General features: G+C 44.2%; 1 protein-coding gene across 2 annotated transcripts in view; it reads right to left on the reverse strand.

Moving 5' to 3' along the window:
- Positions 1-24,358, reverse strand: part of LOC140394110 (protein sidekick-1-like) — a 360,429-nt gene that overhangs the window by 318,287 nt on the left and 17,784 nt on the right. For both annotated transcript variants that reach the window (XM_072480961.1, XM_072480960.1), the window contains exons 3-4: positions 11,111-11,251; positions 9,162-9,343 (exon numbers count right to left, since the gene is read on the reverse strand). In XM_072480961.1, coding sequence (XP_072337062.1) covers positions 9,162-9,343; positions 11,111-11,251 — 323 coding nt within the window. The remainder of the gene's footprint in view (positions 1-9,161; positions 9,344-11,110; positions 11,252-24,358) is intronic.

Raw genomic sequence — 24,358 nt, forward strand, 5'->3', positions numbered from 1 at the left:
AACCATTAGGGTCGGCTATAATCAGAGAGGAGGAGAATTTAATTCCTTTATTAATTAAAATTGCCATATCCCTCCCTGGCCCTGCCATTAAAACTGGAGTGAAAAACCTGCCCAACCCAACCATTATGTAACCTGATCGGGTCCTTGACACGCAAGTAGGTTTCCTGCAAGAAGACAACATCGGAGTTTAGGCTCTTAAGTTGAGCGAATGCCATTGACCTTTTTACTGGCCATTCAGACCCTGAACATTCCAGGTAACCAGACGAACCGGAGGATGCCCACCATTTCTTAATCGGGAGTCAGCTATCCCCAAAGAGAAATACCAAACAAGGGACACTGAAAAGGTAAAGAAATCCACCCAAGGTGGCCACAGAGCCAAGTCAAACTAACACTAAACCTCTCCCCCCAACCACCTAAACAATGCCATATTGAAATAGTAAAAAACAATACCTGATCTCAAAAACCACAGTGAACAAAACACAACTAACATTGCTTGCTCATTCTCACAGATTAATTGTGAGGAGCTGCAGAAAACCCGCTATCTCCGCTTCTGTTAGCTAACCCCTTCATGAGCAGGAAGACTCCCAACCAGAAAGTAAAACCTTATCTAATTTACAGTGCCACATTAATGTTCAATTATCAACAGCGAACAATGAATGAAAAGAGTAAGGGAACAACACACTGATAACAAACAAACCCCGAACATCAAAAAAATGAAATATGAAATGCCGTTCTGTAGGACCATAAAATAGAATAAACATAAATAAAATAGTGCCCAATTTAGATTTTGAACATAAGGGGTCTAGTCTCCGGCATATCAAAAAAGTGGTATTACTCTCCAACAGTCAACCAAAGGCGAGTTGGGTAAACCTCTGACTCCTTTTTTATTCAAGATGGCTTTCACTCCATTGAAGGCATCTCTTTGTTTTGTCAGGTCCACACTCAGATCTTAGTGTAGCCTGATGGAGTGGCCCTCACATTTTATATCTTGATGCTCTCGAGCCAGGCAAAGGACCTATTCTTCTTCTTTGAAGCTATGCATTGTAACCTGCACACATCCTATTGGGTAGGGTTAATTGGTTACTCCATGGATCTTGGGGAATGTGAGTTCCCTCAATAAGGGGGTGGGCAATCATTTACCTTTTCTCTCATACAATTAGAACCGGCCAGTTGGGTACTGGCTAGAGAGAAGACCAGTAGCGAATTACTGGTTCTGTGTAAATATTAGTGAAAATAAAGTTAAGTTTTGTTTGACTCACAAACCCGTTTTGGACTCTTTGTGGTAGTCACAAAACTAGGAAATCATCCGATGACGCAAGAGACGGATCTCCAGATCGAGGCTTCGGTCACAGAGAGCGATGGGCCCGATCAAAATCTGGGGGAATGTGAACAAATACCCCCCCACCATTTTGCAAAACATGCCCAAAAAATATTCAGAAGGGCTGCAACCCTCCATCCTCTCTGGAAATCCCACAATGCGAATCTTCTGCATCTACTATCCACTTAGTTTGGCTTTCAATGATTTGTTACATTCGACCACTGAAGTAAGATGGGCTTCTGCAGAAGTAATCCAATCACTGTGGTCTGTTAATGCCGTCTTGTTGATTTTGATTGTGACGCCATGATCCTCGATGGTCTTATTCAACTTTCTAAGGCCGAATGGGTATGGGCCAAGGCCTCCTCAATCGATCTTTTAAGAACTACCGCCATATTTTGATGCAGTTTCTCTAGTTTACTCACCACAATGTGAATGAGATAGTCAGCTGTTAGTGGAGTGGTCACAAAAGAAAAAGGAGAGCCCACCTCCATCAGGGCAGCATGGTAGCATAGTGGTTAGCACAGTTGCTTCACAGCTCCAGGGTCCCAGGTTCGATTCTGGCTTGGGTCACTGTTCATGCAGAGTCTGCACGTTCTCCCTGTGTTTGCGTGGGTTTCCTCCGGGTGCTCCGGTTTCCTCCCTTAGTCCAAAGATGTGCAGGTTAGGTGGATTGGCTATGCTAAATTACCCTTAGTGTCCAAAAGAGGTTGGATGGGGTTACGGGGATGGGGTGGAGGTGTGGGGATGGGGTGGAGGTGTGGGGATAGGGTGGAGGTATGGGCTTGGGTAGGGTGCTTTTTCCAAGGGCCAGTGCAGACCCGATGGGCCGAATGGCCTCCTTCTGCACTGCAGAATCGTTCCCAAAAATTTGACACGTAATCCAATAATGTAATTCCCGATTTCTCACTCACTAATTTTTCCTTAATCAATTTAAGTGGTCCTCTTACCTCATGACCAAAAATTAGTTCAAAAGGACTGAATTTGGTTGACTCATTAGGTGCATCCCTAATTGCAAACAGTACAAATGGAATTCCTTTATCCCAATCCTCTGGATAATCTTGACAATAAGCCCTCAACTTTGTCTTTAATGTCTGATGCCACCTTTCTGACGCTCCCTGCGATTCTGGATGGTACACAGTTGATTTAAATTGTTTTATTCCTAAGCTATCCATAACTTCTTTGAATAACCTTGAGGTAAAATTTTATCCTGGATCCGATTGTATTTCTGTGGGTAGTCCATATCTAGTAAAGAATTTAAGTAATTCCTCCACAATCTATTTAGCTGTAATATTACATACTGGAATGGCCTCTGGAAACCTAGTAGACACATCCATATCGTCAAAAGATATTGATTCCCACTTTTTGTTTTAGGAAGTGGTCCTACGCAATCAATTAGGACCCTTGTAAAAGGTTCCTCAAATGCTGGAATGGGTATTAAGGGCGCTGGTTTTATCACTGCTTGAGGTTTCCCTATCACTTGACATGTGTGACATGATCAACAAAATTTAACTACATCTTTATGTAGTCCAGGCCAATAAAAATGTTTTTGTATTTTAGCTTGAGTTTTCCTTATTCCCAAATGACCTCCCACTGGTGCCTCATTTGCAACTCGCAACACCTCCTTTCTATACCCTACCGGCAATACTACTTGATGAACTTCTGCCCACTTTTCATCCACCTGCATATGTAACGGTCTCCATTTTCTCATCAAGACATTACTTTTACGGTAATAACACTCTGGTATACACTTAGATTCCTCTTCCGTGTATGCTTTCTGATACATCCGTTTTATTTCTACATCTTTCTGTTGTAACTCTGCCAATTTTCCTGAACTAAAAATATCCGCCTCATTCTCCACCTGTTCTTGTTCTTTTTCAACCATCTGATCAAAAATCGTTTCTGATAATTGCACTACAACTGCATCGTCACTCTTTGATTTCTCCTCTTGTCTTAACCTGTGACTGTGCGACTTTGTTACTACACAATCCGGAAAAATCCCAGGATATTCGCCCTTCAACACTTCAGTTGTCCGATTTTACACTGGCTTATCAACCACAGTAGGCATCACTCCCACCTGCGATCCAGCTATATTATTACCCAAGATAAATTGTATTCCTGGCCAAGATAGTTTCTCTGTTATTCCTACTACCACTTCACCACGCTTCACTGGACTTTCCAACCTTACCTTATATAATGGAACACTACTCCTCTCACCCTAAATTCCACATATTACCTCCTTTTCTGGCAACATTCTTTCCAAACCACATAACTCCTCATCTCTTACCATTAAAGATTGACTAGCTCCCGTATCTCTTAAAATTGTGACTTCTTTACCTGCTCCTCCTGATACACATGAGTAAACTTTACCCACACAAGTAAATTCTTTAAATAGATCTGGCACCTTCTTATCAATCACCTTTTGATCAGGCTGTACAATCTTTTGCACCTCCTTCGCTTCACTTGGGCTGTCCTTTACCACTTTAACAAACCCCACTGTCTTATCCTGTTTTACCACATCAGCCTTCCCAGTGCTTTTCTTCAACCACCAACACTGTGACTTTACATGGCCTCGTTTATTACAGTGAAAACATTTGAAACTTCTCATGTCTCTTCCACCCTCCTGGATTTCTTTTTTAATCTGAGGTACACTCTCCTTATCGTCTCCCATCAGATCACCTTTGCCTCTACCACTTGAGTATTTCTCATGTCCCCAGTTTCTATCCCTCACAGGCCGAAACTGATGTCGGAAACCAAGCTTTGATTTATGAACTAATTCATAATCATCTGCCATTTCTGCTGCTAACCTTTGCAGTTTTAACCCTCTGCTCTTCCACATGAGTTCTCACTACATCAGGAATTGAACTTTTAAGCTCTTCCAAAAGTATAATTTCTCTGAGAGCTTCAAGCGTTTGGTCTATTTTCAAAGCCCTTATCCACCTATCAAAATTACTCTCTTTGATCCTTTCAAACTCCATGTATGTTTGACCAGGTTCTTTCCTTAAATTTCTAAATCTTTGTCTGTAGGCTTCAGGCACTAGTTCATGTGCACCTAAGATGGATTTTTTCACCTCCTCATACGTCTCAGATACCTTCTCTGACAGTGATGCAAACACTTCACTAGCCCTACCTACCAGCTTTGTTTGAATCAGTAATACCCACATGTCCTGTGGCCATTTCATTTGTTCAGCTACCTTCTCAAATGAAATGAAAAAGGCTTCTACCTCCTTCTCGTCAAACCTTGGCAATGCTTGGACATATTTAAATAGATCCCCACCAAGCCTTCGACTAGGACTCTCTTTCTCACTGTCCTCATCACTATCATCCAACTGTACGTTTCCCATTACGCCTACCAATTTTAACTGACTGTCATGTTTCATGGCCATTTTGTGAAGTTCAAACTCTCTCTCTTTATCTTTTTCCCTGATCTGTATATCCCATTCTCTTTCTTTTTCCACTCTATCTCTTTGGTATTCAAGCTGCTTTAATTCTTTCTCATGTTCCATTTGTTTAAGTTGTAACTGAATTTTTGCCATTGCCATTGCCAATGAGTCAAACTGTATCTCAGGTAACTTTAAATGCTTAGCCACCGCCATAATTATCTCATCTTTTCACATCTTGTCAGGTAATGTTAACTGCAATGTTTTTGCCAAATCTAACAGTCTGCTTTTAGTCTCTGTCCGTCATGTACTGTGTGTGAACGTCTCCACCCCCAAAAATTCCAGAGCCTCTGAAAGAGCCATTGTCCACAACACACTCCCTACTTAAACTAAAATACCACACCTGAAAAGCAACCACAATATGCTCACCCCTCACTGTCTTTAAGTTCACTAAGCCAATCCAATAGATAGACTGTTATCGCCCTCAAGCCCACAATTTGTTATGGGCCAGGGTTTAGAGAACCCCAAAGTATATCATGGAGTTCACCTGACCCACAACTTTTAATAGATTGTGGTATGGGGAGCACACGGCCCACTCTACAGGTGTGGTACAGTAGAAATGGAAAAGTATTTTTTAAAGCAAAACAATGTTTATTCTATGAACTCAAGTTAACCTTTCTAAAACAGTGAACATCTTAGCAACCATCAATTCAAATACAACCCCCAAAGAATACAACACTAAGTAATCCTTAATAACTTCCCAAACAACATCCAGAAGGCAAAAGAAACAACTTTTAACAGAAGCACATCAGGTTTACATTCACTACTGAGAACATTTATAATTCTGAATTCACCAAATGATCAAGAGATGGTCTTTTCATGGCAGAGAGAACAGCAGTACACCTGGCTTCAGCTCCAACACACTGAAAAACGAAACCAAAAAAAACCCACAGACACACCCAAGCTTTTCTCAAAGTGAAACTAAAAAGCAGAGCCAGAGCTCAGCTCCACCCACACTCTGACATCACTGCAGTAACATGAGCAGCCAGACATTTCTTAAAGTGACATTCTCATTACAATACAAACTACAACCCACCTCTCAAACCAACCCCTCCCAACTGTCCCCATTAAAGTGCCAATCAAATACATTTAATCAAGTCCAAATCCGTGTTCCTTGAACAAAAGCTTCTGCCTCTTCTGACGCATTGAAAAAAATGATATTTCGACCGAAAAGTCACTCTCGGCCTCGCCGGGTGTACCACTCCAAACCTGACTCCACTCCTGAATAGCCTCATTTAAAACCACATGCTTCTTTGCCAACTCCGTTCCTACATCTTGGTATACCCTAATAATGCTTCCTTCCCATCTTGAGCCCCGATTCACTTTGGCCCATTGCAGAACCCGCTCCTTCTCCTGCAAGCTGTGGAATCCAATAATCACCGCCCACGGTGGCTCATTCGCCCGAGGCCTCCGCCTGAGTACTCAGTGGGCCTGATCCAACTCTGGAAGGGAACAAACGCGCCCCCCCACAAAAGAAAGCTTGGCAAACATCTGAGAAAAGTACTCAGTAGGCTTGGGGCCCGCCACCCCCTTTGACAACCCTACGATTCTGAGGTTCTGTCTCCTCAACCTGTTCTCTAAGTCATTCACCTTTGCCCTCAGAGTCTTGCTCCTCTCCTTCATGAGCAACATCTCAGCTTCCAATGAGGTGATTCAATCCCCATGCCGTGACAAGGCTGCCTCCACACCCTTCACCACCTCTCCATGCTCCTTCACCACCTCCGAGGTTTTCTCCAGCTTCACCTGGATCGGGCCAAGTGCCTCCTCAATTGACTGCTGAAGGGTTTCCATCAACAACCTGCTCTGCTCCTCAAAATGCTTTGCAAACTGTTTTTCAAACCCCTACGCCGTCACCTCGGTCAGCGTTTCCACCATAATAAAAGCGGCTCTCAACAAGGCCGGGTCCATCTCCTCCCCACCTGCTGAGCTTCGCGGGCTTTCTGGCTTCGTCGAAGGATTACCCCCTGCAATCTTCTTGCCACCAACCTTCTTCATAGATTCCGACATATTTTAGCCGACAAACTTCTTATCCCATACAATGGGCCGGATTTGGTAACCAAAATCCCAAAGAACCGGGTTAAAAAGTCCAAAAACCAAAGACCATAACAGGAGCTACCTTATGTGGAACCTTCTCTTGCCAGTCACCACTGGAAGTCCAGCCACAGTATTTATATAGCTGTCCCAATTAAGTCTCTGGTCAATTGTAGCCCTTCGGATGTTGATGATTGGAAATTCAGCAATGGTAATGCAATATCAAGGAGAGATAGTTAGATTCTCTCTTGTTGGAGATGGTTCAGGCTCTTGGCCTGTCCAGGTCTTGCTGCATGCGAACACGGACTGCTTCATTATCTGAAGGGTTGCGAATGGAACTAAACACAGTGCAATCATCAACGAACATCCTCACTTTTGACCTTATATTAATAATAATAATAATTTTTATTGTCACAAGTAGGCTTGTATTAACACAGCAAGGAAGGTACTGTGAAAAGCCCCTAGTCACCACATTCCGGGTACACAGAGGGAGAATTCAGAATGTCCAATTCACCTAACAGCACATCTTTCGGGTCTTGTGGGAGGAAATCCATGCAGACATGGGGAGAATGTGCAGTCTCCGCACAGACAGTGACCCAAGCCGGGAATCGAACCTGGGACCCTCGCGCTGTGAAGCAACAGTGCTACCCACTGTGCTACCGTGTTGCAATGGAAGGAATGCCATTGTTGAAGCAGCTGAAGATGGTTGAGCCTAAGACCTTGCCTTGAAGAACTCCAGCACTAGTGTCTTTGTGCTGGGGCTGAGATGATTGGCCTCCAAAACCCACAACCATCTTCCTTTGTGCTAGGTATGACTCCAATCAGTGGAGAATTTTCCCCTGATTATCTTTGACTTCAATTTTACTTGGGCTCCTTCATGCAACACTCAGTCAAATTCTGCCTTGATGTCAGGAGCAGTCACTCTCTTCTCACATCTGGAATTCAGGTCTTTGGACCACTATGTGGACAAGGCTGGAATGGGTTTTGTAGCTGGGTGGCCCTGGTGGAACCCAAATGGGGTGTCAGGGAGCAGATCTTTGGTGAGTAAAAGTCACTTGACTACACCATAAATGACACTTTCCATTACTTTGTTGATGATTGAGATGGTATGATAACTGACCAGACTGGACCTGTCCTGCTTTTAGCGTATAGGATATGGGCAATGGGCGGCATGGAAGCACAGTGGTTAGCACTGCTGCTTCACTGTGCCAGGGTCCCATGTTCGATTGCCGGCTTGGATCACTGTCCGTGCGGAGTCTGCACGTTCTCCCTGTGTCTGCGTGGGTTTCCTCCGGGTGCTCCGGTTTCCTCCCACAAGTCCAGAAAGTCCTGTTAGGTAATTTGGACATTCAGAATTCTCCCTCTGTGTAACCAAACAGGTGCTGGAATGTGGCATCTAGGGTCTTTTCACAGTAACTTCATTGCAGTGTTAATGTAAGCCTACTTGTGACAATAAAGATTATGATTATTATTTTATACATTATCAGGTCGATAGCTGTGTTATTGCTGTATTGGAATAACTTGGCTAGTTCTGGAGCACATGCCTTCGGCACTACATCACAAATGTTGTCAGGGTCCATAGGTTCTGCAGTATTCTGGGCATGTATGGACTTAAGAAGTTGCTGACAGTTTGAGGGAAATAATGATGGTCAATATCCACTGCAAAATCTAGGCCAATCTTTTCATGCTGATTTTTCTGTATTTTATAATTTGGTCTGTTGCCTAGGAATTGAGAATTTCCAAGCAGCTGCTCATTGACTGAAACCTACCTCAGATTCATGCTTTCAACCATACTATGCACAATTTCATTTTAGCAGCTTTATTGACAGAAATGTCCCATGCTCACTTGTCTCAGGATATGCAGATTCTGACCTCTGCTCCACAGCAAGTAGCAGAGCAGACGGTTTAAAGGAATAATCTAGATTACAAAGAGTTTGATTTTTTGCAGCTCAAAACCCCAGATTACTGGAACAAATGCTACAAGAGATCTGGTATTAAGATGATGTTTGTTATGCAATCTCTGCAATGGTGGATCTTACTCTAAGGACTCTTGGAAATTTCCATTTTCAGCCATCTGTTGATGAGATTCATCAATCGTCAGCTAATCTGTTCGATCGGGCAACAATGATATTAAACATGAAACAAAGATGTCACTAATACATTTCACCACAACTCCACTAAAGAAAATTTGTTTCCATTTCATTGAGCAAGGACTGACATCAATGTCAAAGTTATCATATGCCTGAGGCTCATTTTGTTACTGCCTAGTTGAAACAGCTGTAAATAGGACAATGCCAGCCCCTGAGGGGAAGAGTGTCAGCGAGTGAGGAAAGATATAATTTCTTTGAAGTAAATCTTTGAATTGATTTTCTCACCTCCCTGCAACGTATACTCAGCTGCTGCCCTGCTGTACGCACCAAGCCCAGCACTATTGTATGCCGCAACTTGGATTTCATACTGGGTCCAAATGATGAGGTCCTTCAGCAGACAATAGGTCACTTCAGGGCTAGTGATGTTCTTAAGCTGGTATCCACCTGGAAGGCCTGCAAGTCGATACCTACAAAGAAACAGACTGAAACTCAAAGTGGTATCGTGGAAATTGCAATGAGATTGGATTCACTTCAGATCTATAAACAAAGCAATGAAAAATGTTAGCATGTTATGATACAGATATCTAACTCTAAAGAAATATAAATTGTCGCAATATGCTATGCAGAACTCGCCAAAAATGAGGAGGATTTGTTTTAATTTTTATAATTTGCAATCCACACCTTTTTTAATATTCAAGCAGTTTCTTTTCTCTTTTTTTTTCTTTCGCGGTTTCTTTTCTAGTTTGGAGGATATTACTAAAAATATCAAAATCACAAAATACCGAGATGTTCATTGCCCAAAATCTGGGACCATTTTGTTTATAATGTCCCTCAGGCGATAATTAAAAACAACACATTTGATAATTGTGACAGATGCAAATAGAACAGAGTTGGATTAGGATCATGTTAAAATACCACAAGATTGACAGCACAGATAAAAATGTTGCACCAGGATTTATTACCTTGGGACTGGGCATAAATTGATCACCTCGGCCACTGAATTAGTAAAATATTGTCTATGGCAATGAGACCTGGTTACAGCATTTATTGCTTTTACAACCAGGCACAAAATTGTCATCAAATGTTTTGAACGTTTTTGAAAGCATCAAGGAATAAACCGTAAATAGGACAGAAAAAACACACATCCAAGTTCAGTTTATTAGCAAACCACGTTCTCCTGTTTACAGTTGCTTCATATCATGCCTGCCCCTTAAATTAATTTTATGAATTGTTTTTCAATATTGGTGCCATTAATATCCTAGGATAATTTTCTTGCTTTCATTACACCTTCTCTCCAGTGTGATCACTGTAAATCATGATAATTGTGGTAAATGAAAAGAACAGCAGTGGGCTAAATTGCTACACACCATCGCCACTGCTGTCTGCATCTACCCAGCACAGTTGTTAAAATATTCCATCTGGAATCATTGCAGGGGCAGTGACACTGCAGTGAGAATTGCACCACATTCTTCATCAATATTTTGCTGCTGATTAAAGTAAACAATGGTGACACCAGGGAGTGGATCACCTTGGGCACTCCCTCTTTACCACCACAATGATATGCTATGCATCAATATGATCGTTTTCATTTCCCATACCTGCTGTCCCCATGAGGCTGTCAGTTTTATGTCAATTTGTGTCAAATTATGGGCAATTTTGTGATGTGTGTTCTACGCCCATTAGCAACCGGATTGGGACCGACTAAAATCAGTTTGACATGGGACTTTTATAGCCAGCAGAAAGCGCACTTTCATTCAGTCAGTCCCTGATAGATTTAATATTGGGTCCCAGAGGTGCAAAAATACTGTGTTAATCTATTGCACAGTAGTCCCTCCAAGAATTGACTCAGTAGCAAATTCAGTAAGAAAACCAGCACTGCATTTTTAAAAACTGGGGAAAGTGTTCCATTTCGATAAATAACAGTAACAGCATTAATGGTGGTTTACAATGTTATTCTTAACTTGCACTGTGATATTTTATTAAAACTTCAATTTCCAAAAGAAATCACTCCCGGTCTTTCCCCGTCCATAGTTTCCGTTGCGTTATGTATGAAAGCAAAGTACATATTTAATGAACTGTTGAAAATGTATAATTGATGTTGCATAAAGATTCTTAATACCTTTCTGCATAGTTTATTTAAAACCTTTTGTTGCCAATGTTCCTACTTGGATTCTACTTCTTTTTAAGTGGAATTTTCTTGATTTGAGAGAGTTTGTTATAGCTTTACTCTGTACCTGAGAATGTATCCTTTGAGGACCCCATTGATCTCTTGCTCTGGGGGAGGCTGCCACTGTACCATTATGGATTGGTTTGTCCGACCACTGGCCATAATATTCTGAGGAGGGGCACTAGGAGGCTCTTCAGGTAACAGGAGTCTGAAACCAAATCATATTGCACAATGCATTAAAACATTAGAAATACAGGAAGCCAAATGAAGACATTCTCCTACTGTGAATTGTCCATGTAAGCAAGATAAAGCAGCCGAAAAATAACACCATGTTTTCAATCAATGTTCTTTAAAATACTAAATAAATAAATTGCACCGTGGAAAATTAGAAAATATTCTGTGACCTGATTTTAAAGTTAGTGGAGAGGGATGACAATGTTGCCTTTTAGGAAGTTTTAAAAAATAAATTTAGTGTACCCAATAATTTTTTTCCCAATTAAGGGGCAATTTAGCGTGCCAATTCACCTATCCTGCACATCTTTGGGTTGTGGGGGTGAAACCCACGCAGACATGGGGAGAACGTGCTAACTCCACACGGACAGTGACCCAGGGCCGGGATTCGAACCCGGGTCCTCAGCGCACGAGGCATCAATACTAACCACTGTGCCACCGTGCTGCCCCAGGAAGTTTTTTTTTTAAGGCAGTTATTTTCCTATAAACTAATTTCTCGAACTTTCAGTCAAATGCTGAAACATTCCATATCTGTGCAGAAGTTATATTATTTGCTTGAACAGTTTAAAAAAAATGATTTGCAAGATAGACTCGGGGGTGTGTTTAATCAGGAGCAAACAAACACAATTTGCTGTTAGGAAAGATTTTGGTAATGTCCCTTCAAAGCTAAGAGGGTGAGGTTCCAGATGCAGGAGGTGGTGGCTGACTAGGGGGGTAGGTATGCAACCAGCAATGGGTGCTTCGGAGGGGAGGTTGGTGGTGCTGGTTAGCATATACAACCTGAATTGGGACGACGTAGGATTTATGAAAAAAATGTTGCCTGCCATACTGAATTAAGTCAGATCTGAGGCAGTTTTGGTGGCTGTTGGAGGGTGCCGAAGTAGGAGAGGGCAGGGTTGGAGGAGCCAGTGGGGTGGAAGAAGTGGGAATGGTGATAGGGAAGATGCAGACGGGTAAGACGCCGGGACCCATCCAAAGATGTGCGGGTTAGGTGGATTGGCCATGCTAAATTGCCCTTAGTGTCCAAAAAATGTTAAGTGGGGGTTACTGGGTTACGGGGATAGGGTAGATACATGGGCTTCAGTAGGCTGCTCTTTGTAAGGGCCGGTGCAGATTCAATGGGCCAAATGGCCTCCTGCTGTACTGTAAATTCTGTAAAGACTAGACATTGTCGTCAAATGTGCGGTGTCTTTTGAATGTGGTGCTTTCTCCGGCAAAAGGGAGGGAGTTGTAGTTGGAGACAGGATGCAGAGAAGGTGCTTGATCGTGTGGAGTGGAGCTATTTGTTTGGGGTGTTGGAGAGGTTTGGGATTAGGCCTAAGCTTGGTGAATAGGAAATTGCTATTGGGGTTTGCGTTCCCACATATGGCCAGAATTCTTGGGACACTGCGATTCTCTTTTTCCACTGGCAGCGCATCCCCGCCCACTGGGTTTCCCGGTGGCGTGAGTGGCTTCAACGGGAAATCCCATTGACAAGCGGCAGGAAGACAGAATCCCGTCACCAGTGAACGGCACATCATCAAGATACACTCGGTTACACTCGGAGAATCCAACCCACGATATATAATTTCTATAGAAGTTACAGCAGAGAAAATGGGTATTCAGCCCAATTAGCCCATGCTTGAAAGCTCTTCTCACTTTACTTCATCTAACCCTATCAGCAAATTCTTTCTCTGTCATGAGCAAATCTATTATTGGCTATCTTATAAGAACATAAGAAATAGGAAAAGAAATAGGCCATACGGCCCCTCAAGCCTGCTGTGCTATTCAGTACAATCACAGCTGATCTTCTGCCTCAATGCCACTTCTCCATTCATTCTCCATGTCCCTTGATTCCCCGAAAGACCAAACGTTTCTCTACCTTAAATATATTCAAGACAGAGTATCCACAACGCTCCAGACTACAGATTTCCAAAGATTCACAACCTCCAAAATGAAGAAATGGCTCCTCATCGCCATCCTAAATGATCCCAGCCAAGGGAAACAACCTCTTGCCTTGTCTACCCCTCCAAAATCTTGTATGATTCAATGCTGATGCACGAACAATGACCACTAAAGCGAGGTTGTAGTCCAACTGAAGGCTTTAATAAGCTAGATGTTTCCCCCAGCAGCGCAGGTACAGAATGAAGGTTGCTGGGGTGGCACGGGTTCTTATACCCCGCCTAGCAGGGCGGAGCTATCATACATTCTAATCAATAGAAAGCATACAGTTTCCACCAATGGTGCTTTAGCCTATCAGGTACCGTAATACCTATAATTAGTTATGGAGGTACCGGAATACCTCCGTACAGTGTTGAGTAACTATTTACAATTCTGATAGCTATGTACATTTGGTGGTTTATATTTACAGTTTACAGTTAAAATGAAGCAATCAGTCGATCGTTGGGCCCTGGTCGTCCTCTGTGATCGTCGGAGCTTCGTTGGTGACTCCGGTGGAGGCTCAGGCATTTGTGACTCCTGGAGCGTGGCTTCGATCTCCGTGGCAGCTTCGGCACCCCTAGACGGCGCTGGTGGGGAAAACGGTTGACCTGGGAAGGGAGCGCCTGCGGGGGGGCGTCGGGGGGTGGGGAGGCCTAGACGGGGCCGCCAGAGCTACGTCAGACGCATCGCTCTCGACCTGGAAGGGGAGGGACTCGGCGATGACGTGCATCGTGGCCTTTGCAGTGTCTGCTTTGATGCGGCTGTAGGCCTGGCGGGCCTCTATCGACAGGGGAAAAGCTGTGGATTGGATCAGGGGACGGGCCTTGTCCGCGAAGTTGGGGACCCACTGGGCATAGTAGCTAAAACCTAGGCAACGTTTCAGGGCTTTGGAGCAGTGAGGGAGGGGGAACTCCATAAGGGGGCGCTTGCGTTCAGGGTCGGGGCCGATAACTCCATTTCGCACTACCGAAGGCCGAGGATGGCTAGGCGGTCGGTGCTAAACACGCATTTATCCTTGTTGTATGTAAAGTTAAGGATTTTAGAGGTCTGGAGACATTTTCAGAGGTTGGTGTCGTGGTCCTGCTGGTCATGGCTGCATATGGTGACATTATCGAGATACGGGAATGTTGTCCGTAAACTGTACCGGTCAACCATTCGGTCCATCTCGCGCTGGAAGACCGAGACCCCGTTAGTGACACCAAAGGGAACCCTTAAGAAGTGATAGAGCCGCCCATCTGCCTCGAAGGCAGTGTATTTGCGGTCACTAGTACGGATGGGGAGCTGGTGGCAGGTGGACTTGAGATCCACCATGGAGAAGACCTTATAATGCGCGATCCTGTTTACCAGGTCAGATATGGGGGGAGAGGGTACGCGTCCAGCTGCGTAAACCTGTTGATGGTCTGACTATAGTCGATGACCATCCTATGCTTCTCCGCGGTCTTTACCACCACTACTTGAGCTCTCCAGGGGCTGTTACTGGCTTCAATGACCCCTTCCCTCAGTCGCCTTTGGACCTCTGACCTAATAAAGATCCGGTCCTGGGCACTGTAGCTCTGCTCCTGGTGGCGACGGGTTTGCAATCCGGGGTGAGGTTCGCAAACAGGGAAGGCGGGCCGACCTTAAGGGTCGCGAGGCCGCAGACAGTGAGGGGGGTATAGGGCCGCCGAATTTGAAGGTCAGACTTTGAAGGTTACACTGGAAGTCTAAACCCAGGAGTGTAGCCGTGCAGAGGTGGGGAAGGACGTAGAGACGGAAATTTTTGAACTCCCTTCCCTGGACTGTGAGGTTTGCTGCACAAAACCCCTTTATCTACACCGAGTGTGAACCGGAAGCCAGGGAGATTTTTTGATTAACGGGGTGGACGAGGAGAGAACAGCGCCTTACCGTGTCAGGGTGTATGAAGCTCTCCGTGCTCCCAGAGTCGATTAGGCAGGACGTCTCGTGCCCGTTGATGAATACGGTCGTCGTAGAGTTGAGAGTGTTCGAGGCCGAGACTGAACCAGAGTCACAGAGGCTAATCGCAGCAGTTGAGAGTTCTCTTCGGGCAGTGCGTGGTCAGCCGAGCTGAGGTCCTGGGGGTTCATCCAAGATGGCGGCTCCCATTGGTCGCACATGGCTGGGGGTGCACAAAATGGCGGCGCCCATCCCTCCAACGTGGCATCCACGGACCAAGATGGCGGCGCCCGGGGTCCGCACGTGGCCTTGGAATATGAAGATGGCGGCGACCGCTGGCCGCACGGGGCCCGTGGAGAAGTTTGTGGTTGCGGTCCGCATTCGCTGCCGGAGACTGCGGCAACCGCACGGGCCTGGCATACCCCCACGAAATGGCCTTTTTTGCCGCATCCCTTGCAGGTGGATGCGCGGGCCGGGCAGCGCTGGCGGGGGTGCTTGGCCCGCCCGCAAAAGTAGTAGCAGGGCCCCTTGGGGTTGCCAGGCCGCCTTGCAGCGCAGGCCTGTGGGGGAATGGGGGAAATCTCGGGGTCGGCCGCGGAGGGATTTCACGCTGCCCAGGGGGCTGCCGTGCGGTCGGGATCGTAAGCGCGGGCGTTCCTGGAGTCCACGTCCAGGGAGCCTGCAAGGACCCATGCTTCCCTGAGACCCAGGGTGTCCTTTTCTAACAGACACTGGCGGATTTGTGAAGATAGCATACCTGCCACAAAAGCGCCCCGGACTGAGAGTTCCGTGTGTTCACTCGCCGAAACCTGCGGGCAGCTGCAGCTTCTTCCCAACACCAGGAGTGCACGGTAGAATTCCTCCAGCGATTCCCCAGGGGTTTGTCGCCGTGTTGCAAGCAGGTGCCGGGTGTAGACCTGGTTTACCGGGCGAATATAGTGTCCTTTTAGCAGCTCTATTGCTGCATCGATGTCCTCCGCTTCCTCGATGAGGGTGCAAATCTCCGGGCTCACCCTTGAGTGCAGGGCGTGCAGTTTCTGCTCTCCCGTGGGTGCGTTTTCGGCCGTTCCGAGATACCCTTTAAAGCACGCCAGCCAGTGCTTAAAGATTGCCGCTGAGTTCGCCACGTGGGGGCTAAGTTGCAGACACTCCGGCTTAATTCGGAGCTCCATCCTTTCTTCTTAAAAAACTAACTTATTAAATTGATGCACGATCAATGACCACTAAAGCGAGGTTGTAGTCCAACTGAAGGCTTTAATAAGTTAGAAGTTTCCCCCAGCAGCTCAGGTACAGAATGAAGGCTGCTGGGGAACACGGGTTCTTATTCCCTGCCTAGCAGGGCGGAGCTATCATACATTCTAACCAAAAGGAAGCATAAGTTTCCACCAATGGTGCTTTAGCCTATCAGGTACCGTAATACCTATAATACCACAAATGCTATCACCTCGTTCTTCTAAACCCCAGAGAGTAAAGACCCAATTTATTCAGTCTATCCTCAAAGGACAATCCTTGCATCCCAAGAGCCAATCTAGTGAATCTTTGCTGAACTGCCTCAAAAGGCAAGTTCAAAAAGCAACTATCTTTCTTAGTTATGGAGGTCAAAATTGAATACGGAACTTCAGGTGTGTTCTCATCAAAATCCCGTAAATTGTAACAAGACTTCTTTAATGCAATAAAGATCAACATACCTTTTACCTTCCTAATTGCTTGCTGCATCTGCATGCAATCTCTGAGTTTGTTTTACAAGTTGCAAGTACCCAAGTTCTCTGAACATCAACATTTAAAAATTTAATGACTTCGAAAAAATATTCTGATTTTCTATCCTTGCCATCAAAGTGAATAGTGTCACATTTCCCCACATTATACTTAATCTGCCACCTCGTTGCCCAGTCACTTTGGAGCCTGCGTCCTCCTCACAGCTTCCCACTTAGTTTGTAGCATCTGCAAACATATTACTCCCTGTCTTTTCATCTAAGTAATTAATACAGATTGTAAATAGCTGATGCCCCTTAATAGTCCTTGCAGCACTCCACGAGCACAGACTGCCAACATGGAAATGTCCAATATATCACCACTCTTTGTTAATTCCTACTTGTTAACCAATCCTCTATCCATGGTAATATTACCCCCAACTCCATGAATCTTTATCTTGCATATTAACCTTTTGTATGGTGCCTTATTGAATGCTTGTTGACAATCTAATGTATTATATCTGCTGGTTCCCCTTTATCTATCCTAGATGTTAGATCCTCAAAGAGCTGAATGAATTTGTCAAACACTATTTCTCTTTTGTAAAACCGTGTTCACTTTATCTGATCATTGTTAGGAATTGGAGAAAATTAAGGTTGAAACATGAAATTAGGATAAAATTAAATGAAAAGGGGAATTGACAATGGGGCAGCTGTCTGAAGGGGGTTTTGATATGTAAATGAGAATACCAGTGAGAAAAGCAGGCGTTTGACAATGTGACTAGGGGAAAGCAATGGGGTATAAAGAGGCAACTTCAAAATGGAGAGATAAGGGGCCGGATTCTCCATCGGGGGATCCTCCACTTCGCCGGCAGTGCACCCACTCTCAGATTTCCCAAGGGCGTGGGGTGGCCACAATGGGAAACCCAATTGACCGGCTGTCGGGACAGAGAATGCCGCTGCCGGCGGGGACGTGCCGCACCAATGAACGGGTCTGGCGGGACGGAGAATCCCGCCGAAGGGAATTTACACACATTTGCTAAAAACCCGGGTCCACAGGGTAGGTAACATCAAAGGGAAAGAATGATACATCCAGCGCACAATAAGTGGAGAATGGGACACAGTTGAGGCAGCTACCATCACAGCCACACCCAGCTTCAGAAAACAATCTCTCCTGAAAACAAGTTATTGCTAAAAGGACAGCCGCTAAAATCCAAAACTCTAATGGAGAAGATTTTGTCTTCATTGAAACTGAAGACATTTTTTCCTAACGTGGACAATCAATCTGTGCATGGTAATCATCTACTGGATTTAGCTCATAGAATTATATAATATTGGATGTTATTTGATAACAAGCGGCATCTCAGAGTTCAGGAAACATAGGTAGTTGAGAACAAGGGCAACTTCATGTAATACTGTGTGCATATAGCCATCAGCATAGTTCAGTGTACTTTTGTCATGTGTTATAGACCCTGTTGTATGTTTTTCTTTTAAGTTAATATTTTTTACTAATTGATCAGAAAACAACTGGACTATTCCGCCCTGGTTTGCACATCTTTTCTCACAGTATACCAAACTGAAAATATGCACCATTATGAACAAGCATTCCAAGTTACCCTTCTGGGTTTTGGGATACCCTCGTATTTAATATCAGTGCGGTTATTAACATCATACTAAGTGCTGTTATGGTCATATGTCTGTCAAGCTTATTGGGAGATGAACATTTCAAAAGCAACATGGGATACAAACACGCCATCTTCACTCCAAAGAATCAGGTGACTTATTTTGTGGTTTCTGCACACAGATAGACATGTCTGAATATATCTCTGGGGAACTACTTAAAATTCAAATTGTCTTCCCAGGTATTGATTGATTGTACCTCATCATTTCAAATGAGGCTTAAAATTACAATAGCTGCCAAACTGGCTGGTCCCATGAAAGTAGAATTTCAAATAAGGGCAGTCCAGAGGTTAATCATAGCTGGAAATTTGGTGACATAGCGAACTCCCTCCAGTGTGTAGCAAGCTGCTTAGCTGTCAACCCATTGTATGGGTAGTGGAAAACATCCATGTCTGTGTCACAGGACCTTGCCTCAAAAGTCACCTTCGGCAAAGAACCAAGGTTTATTCATTTTACCTGTCAGAGTATAGTTCATCAATACAAAGGCTCAACCAACTTCAACTGAAAATTCAGAAGTTTGCTGTTGCTTCAGGTGAACCAATGCCAATTCATCATCAGTAACCTCCGACCTTCATTTTCCATCAGTGTATCAAGAGGGAATCCTTCAGGCCAACAACATTTCAACTACAAATCTTGTGAACTGATTTGAAGTGATGTTTTTCTCATCCTTTAAGTACCTTAAGTTCATCTTACATCTTTAGAACGTATCTGTTCTTGTGTGTGTGTAACTAGTGTGTGTGATGTGAGAGTTGTTGTGATTACATTTCTGGGGTTGAGAGAAATATTTATCCACAGCACTAAAAAGGAGATAAACACTCCTTCTCAAAAATAAATCTTGTTGTGGTCAGCTGAGAGGTGAGTCAAGCAAGGAAGCTATCCTGCATCTTACCCCATCCACAACAGTGCAATGTTTTGTTTTAAATTTAGAGCACCCAATTATTTTAGCGTGACCAATCCACCTAACCAGCACATCATTGGATTGTGGGTGTGAGACCCACACAGACATGGGGAGAATGTGCAAACTCCACATGGACAGTGACCCACGGCGGGATTCGAACCTGGGTCCTCAGCGCCGTAGTCCCAGTGCTAACCACTGCTCCACATGCTGCCCTCAACAGACAGTGCACTGTTAATACTTCCCTATTAATAGATTCCAGCACTTTCCCATGAGTCATGTCAGGCTCACTGGTCTATATTTCTCGGTTTTCTCTCTTCCTCCTTTCTTCATTTGCTAGCTTCCAATCCACTGAGATGTTTTGGGATCTAATAATTTTGGAATAGTATAACCAGGGCTTCCACTATTTTTGCAACTTTCTCTTTTAGACATCTATGATGTAGGCTATCAAGTCGTGGGGATTTACCGACTCTTAGTTCCTTAAGTTTCTCCCGCACATTTTCTCTTTTAATTATCTAAAACATATCACTCTTGTGGGGCCCTTAGGCTTCCCTTCATTTCTTGTGTGTAACTTGTGTCTTTTAATGTAAAGACAGACATAAAATACTTGTTCAATGTCTCTGCCATTTCTTCATTCCCCATGATAATTTCTTCTATCTCTGCCTCTCAGGAACCAATGTTTACTCCAACCACTTTCCCTTTTACACTTATTGGAGCTCTTACGATCTGTTTTTATTTTCCTGGCTAGTTTACTCTCCTATTCGATTTCCCCCCCTTTTTAATCCACTTTTTGGTCACCTGTTGTTGGTGCCTAACACACTCCCAATCAGTAGGCTTACTACTATTTTTTGCTACAGTATAAGCCTTATTTTTATTTAACACGTCTTCCCTAGCAACCCAGAGATGGATCTTTCTTGCTGAGTTTTTGTTTTTCATGGAATTTATTTTTGTTGAACATATCTAATCGTTTCTTTGAATGTTTTCCTTGTATATTTTCTGCTGCACCTTTGAGTCTATTTACCAACCAAGCACAGTGGTTAACACAGTTGCTTCACAGCTCCAGGCTTCCAAGTTCGATTCCCGGCTTGGGTCACTGTCTGTGTGGAGTCTGCACGTTCTCCCCGTGTCTGTGTGGGTTTCCTTGGGTACTCCACAGTCCAAAGATGTGCAGGTTAGGTAGATTGGCCATGTTAAATTGCCCTCACTGTCCAAAAAGGTTGATTGGGGTTGCGAGGATAGGGTGGAGGTGTGGGCTTGGTCAGGGTGTTCTTTCCAAGGGCCGGTGCAGACTCGATGGGCCGAATGGCCTCCTTCTGCACTGTAAACTCTATGATTTCTAAGAGGGACCACTGTCAGAAAGTTCCCCAGAAAAGAGATCCCTGTCTGGAAGCCCGCCCCCCCCAAAAAAAGAGACCCCTGTCATGAAGCAATGATTGGGATGCTGGTGGAGGGGGCGTGGCCAGTTTGGGGACCTTGTTATTGGGCTGCACACTCAAAATGGTAGCCCAATAGTGGGCCCTCACATTCAGGTGCAATTCAGTTCCGGTGGGAGAACATAATCTCCCACATGGAGAATTCTGCCCATCATCTCTTGGATGAGGCATTAAACCATAGCCTCATCAGCCCTCTCACTTGGATACAAGGGACCCCATGACACCATTTGAAGAAACATAGAAAATTGGAGCAGGAGGCGACCATTCGGCCCTTCGAGCCTGCTCCGTCATTCATTATGATCATGGCTGATCATCCAACTCAATAGCCTAATGCCGCCTTCCCCCCATATCCTTTGATCCCCATCAACCCCAAGTGATATATCCAACTGCTTCTTGAAAACATACCATGTTTTGACCTCAACTACTTTCTGTGTACTCTCTGGGTGAAGAAATCTTTCCTCATCTCTGACCTAAATAGTCTACCCTGTATCCTCAGACTGTGACCCCTGGTTCTGGTCACCCCCACTATCGGGAACATCCTTCTTGCATCTACCCTATCTAGTCCTGTTAGAATTTTATAGGTTTCTATAGGATCCCTGCAAATTCTTCTGAACTCTAGCCAATACAATCCTAACCGACTCAATCTCTCCTCACACGTTTGTCCTGCCATAACATAAATTGGTCTGGTAAACCTTTGTTGCACTCCTAGAGCAAGAATATCCTTCCTCAGATAAGGAGACCAAAACTGCACACAATATTCCAGTGTGGCCTCACCAAGGCCCTGTATAATTGCTCCCATATTTGAATCCTATCGCTATGAACGTCAACATGCCTTCTTCACTGAGGAGGAGGAGGAACCTCGTCTTCTGGCTAATTATTATCCCACAATCAACACCACCAAAAAACAGATTATCTATCCATTGTCACATTGATGTTTGCGGCCCTTGTCTTGTGTGAATTCCTACATTACAACAGTAACTGCGTTTCCTTGGAATTCGGGGTTCAGGGAATCACAACCCTTTCTTTTCTTTCCCAAACTCTGAAATGATTCGCAGTGATAATTCTTATTTTCCTTGTTGGACAGTGATTATATTTTATTCAGTAAGACTTCTCACATGCTGATGCCTGAGCCGCAATATTTAAGCACAGCAGCATTACCATTACAATCTGGTCACCCAGTCAATGCAGCAGGTCAACGTGTCATACTTCTGCTTGGCCCCTATCTGCTAGAAGATCCCAAACCTTCTCTGGCTGAATATTTACATCCCTACCTACAGGATCGCTTTAATATACATTCTTTTATCAGCTCACAATATCATTTCATATCTTTTTAAAGCCAAGCAATTAAAACGTGGTGAAGCTGACACTCAGCGTCCTTGTTTTTTTACTAATTGATTCTTGGAATGTCGTTGTAATGCAGTCTGGGTCAAAGAAGTTGAGAGTTAACTTGATGGGGAATTGGGGGTTGGGCTTTCATTGATCAAAGAGGGCTAGGCCAGCATTTCTTGTCCATTCCTAATTGCCCTGGAGAAGGTGGTGGTGAGCCACTTTCTTGAATTGCTGCAGTCCATGAGGTGTAGATGTAGGTACATCCATAGTGCTGTTAGGAAGGTAGTTCCAGAATTTTGATCCAGAGGCAGTGAAGGAACGGTGATATAGTTCCAACGCAGGATGATGTGTAGCTTCGAGGGAAATTTCCAGTTTGTGATATTCCTATGTATCGACTGCCCTTGTCCTTCTAGATGGTAGAGGTTGTGGGCTTGGAAGGTGCTATCGAAGGAGCCTTGGTGAACTGCTGCAGCGCATATTGCCGATGGTACACAGTGCTGTGCATTGCTGGTGGAGGGAATGGATGTTTAAAATGGTGCCAATCAAGGGGGCTGCTTTGTCCTGCAGAGTATCGAGCTTCTTGAGTGTCACTGGAGCTGTACTCATCCATGCAAATGAAGAGTGCTCCTTCACACTCTGGACATGTGCCTTGTCGATGGTTGAGAAATTTTGGGGAATCAGAAGGTGAGTTACTCGCTTCTTGTGTAGGATTCAAGGTACTATTCTGTCCTCTGGGAGCTGTTTATCTCCCTTTTCCCACGTAGCAACTCACCTGTTTTTCAGCTTTGCTGGATTTGTGAAGTTTTTTTTGCTTTCATTTCTTTGATCAGTGAAGGCCCAACCTACATTTTCCTACAAGTTATCTCTCAACTGCTTAGCCAGGGTGTATCACAAGCAGGGTTAGAAATATAGTTCAGAATAACAGTGACATTAAAGAAGTGAACAGTCAACTATAGTATTTGAATAGATTTCCATTATTTAGCAAGAAAACTCAATGTAGGAATTTCCCAGGAAATTATTCGAATTTCTAAAGTACTTTATAGGATGAGAAATGCTTAGGGGTGAACCGAAGTGGTGCAAGGCAGTGTATAAATGCAAGTCTTTCTTTCATTCTCTTCTAGACCACTATTCTAGTGTGTTCCTTACCGCTTGCCATCCACCACCTCCATAGACATAATTTTGTCAAAAACTCTACCATATGCAATCTGACCCACACTAATCTCACTCACCCATCATTCCTACTACAGTAATTTACACTTATCCCCACCATCCAATCCTTGTTACGTTTATGAATTATTCTATGGCCATGTCCCACCCATCTCTGCTGAACCATTCAGTCTTAAATTTTCTCCTGAATGTTCCATTTCTCTGAAACCTTCTGTGCATCCTGCTCATCTGTCTCCCCACTATTGTTCACATAACCTTTCGTTGTGTTGCTCTTATTTATCCAAACTCTCTCCGAGTCCACCTCTATAAATCTCCTCGAAAAACATTCCTTTGCCGGAAACCTATTTCTCCCACTTCACTGCTAATCCATCCCCGCTGTTACCAATAATAATAATCAACTTTGTCACAAGTAGGCTTACATTAACACTGCAATGAAGTTACTGTGAAAAGTCCCAGTCGCCACATTCCGGCGCCTGTTCAGGTACACAGAGGGAGGTTTCAGAATGTCCAAATTACCTAACAGCATGTCTTTTGGGACTTGTGGGAGGAAACCGGGGCACCCGGAGGAAACTCATGCAGACACAGGAAGAACGTGCAGACTCCACACAGACCGTGACCCAAGCCGGGAATCAAATCTCGGACCCTGGAGCTGTGAAGCGGCAGTGCTAGCCACTGTGCGTCTGTGCTGCCCACGGTACATAATTGATTGGAAAACGTTTTGGGCGATCTGAAGTTAGGAAAGGAACTGCATCAATGCAAGTAGTACTATGGGACATGCATTAAATGAACTGCAACAATACAAGCTTTATCTCACTTACTATGCTGTACATCGTCATAATAATTTGACAGTGAAAATGTGGAGAGCTAACTCTAAAAGTTTCAAACAGAACTTTAATTTTTTGATATTCAAATAAAAAGAAGCAAAAATTATAAAAGGTATTCAACTGAATTCACTTTAAAAAAATGTCCTATATTGGGCAGCGCAATGGCACAGTGGTTAGCACAGCTGCCTCGCGGCACAGAGGTCCCAGGTTCGATCCTGGTTCTGGGTCACTGTCCGTGTGGAGTTTGCACATTCT

Source organism: Scyliorhinus torazame, chromosome 17 (genome assembly GCF_047496885.1).
Source record: "Scyliorhinus torazame isolate Kashiwa2021f chromosome 17, sScyTor2.1, whole genome shotgun sequence".
NCBI classification, from domain to species: domain Eukaryota; kingdom Metazoa; phylum Chordata; class Chondrichthyes; order Carcharhiniformes; family Scyliorhinidae; genus Scyliorhinus; species Scyliorhinus torazame.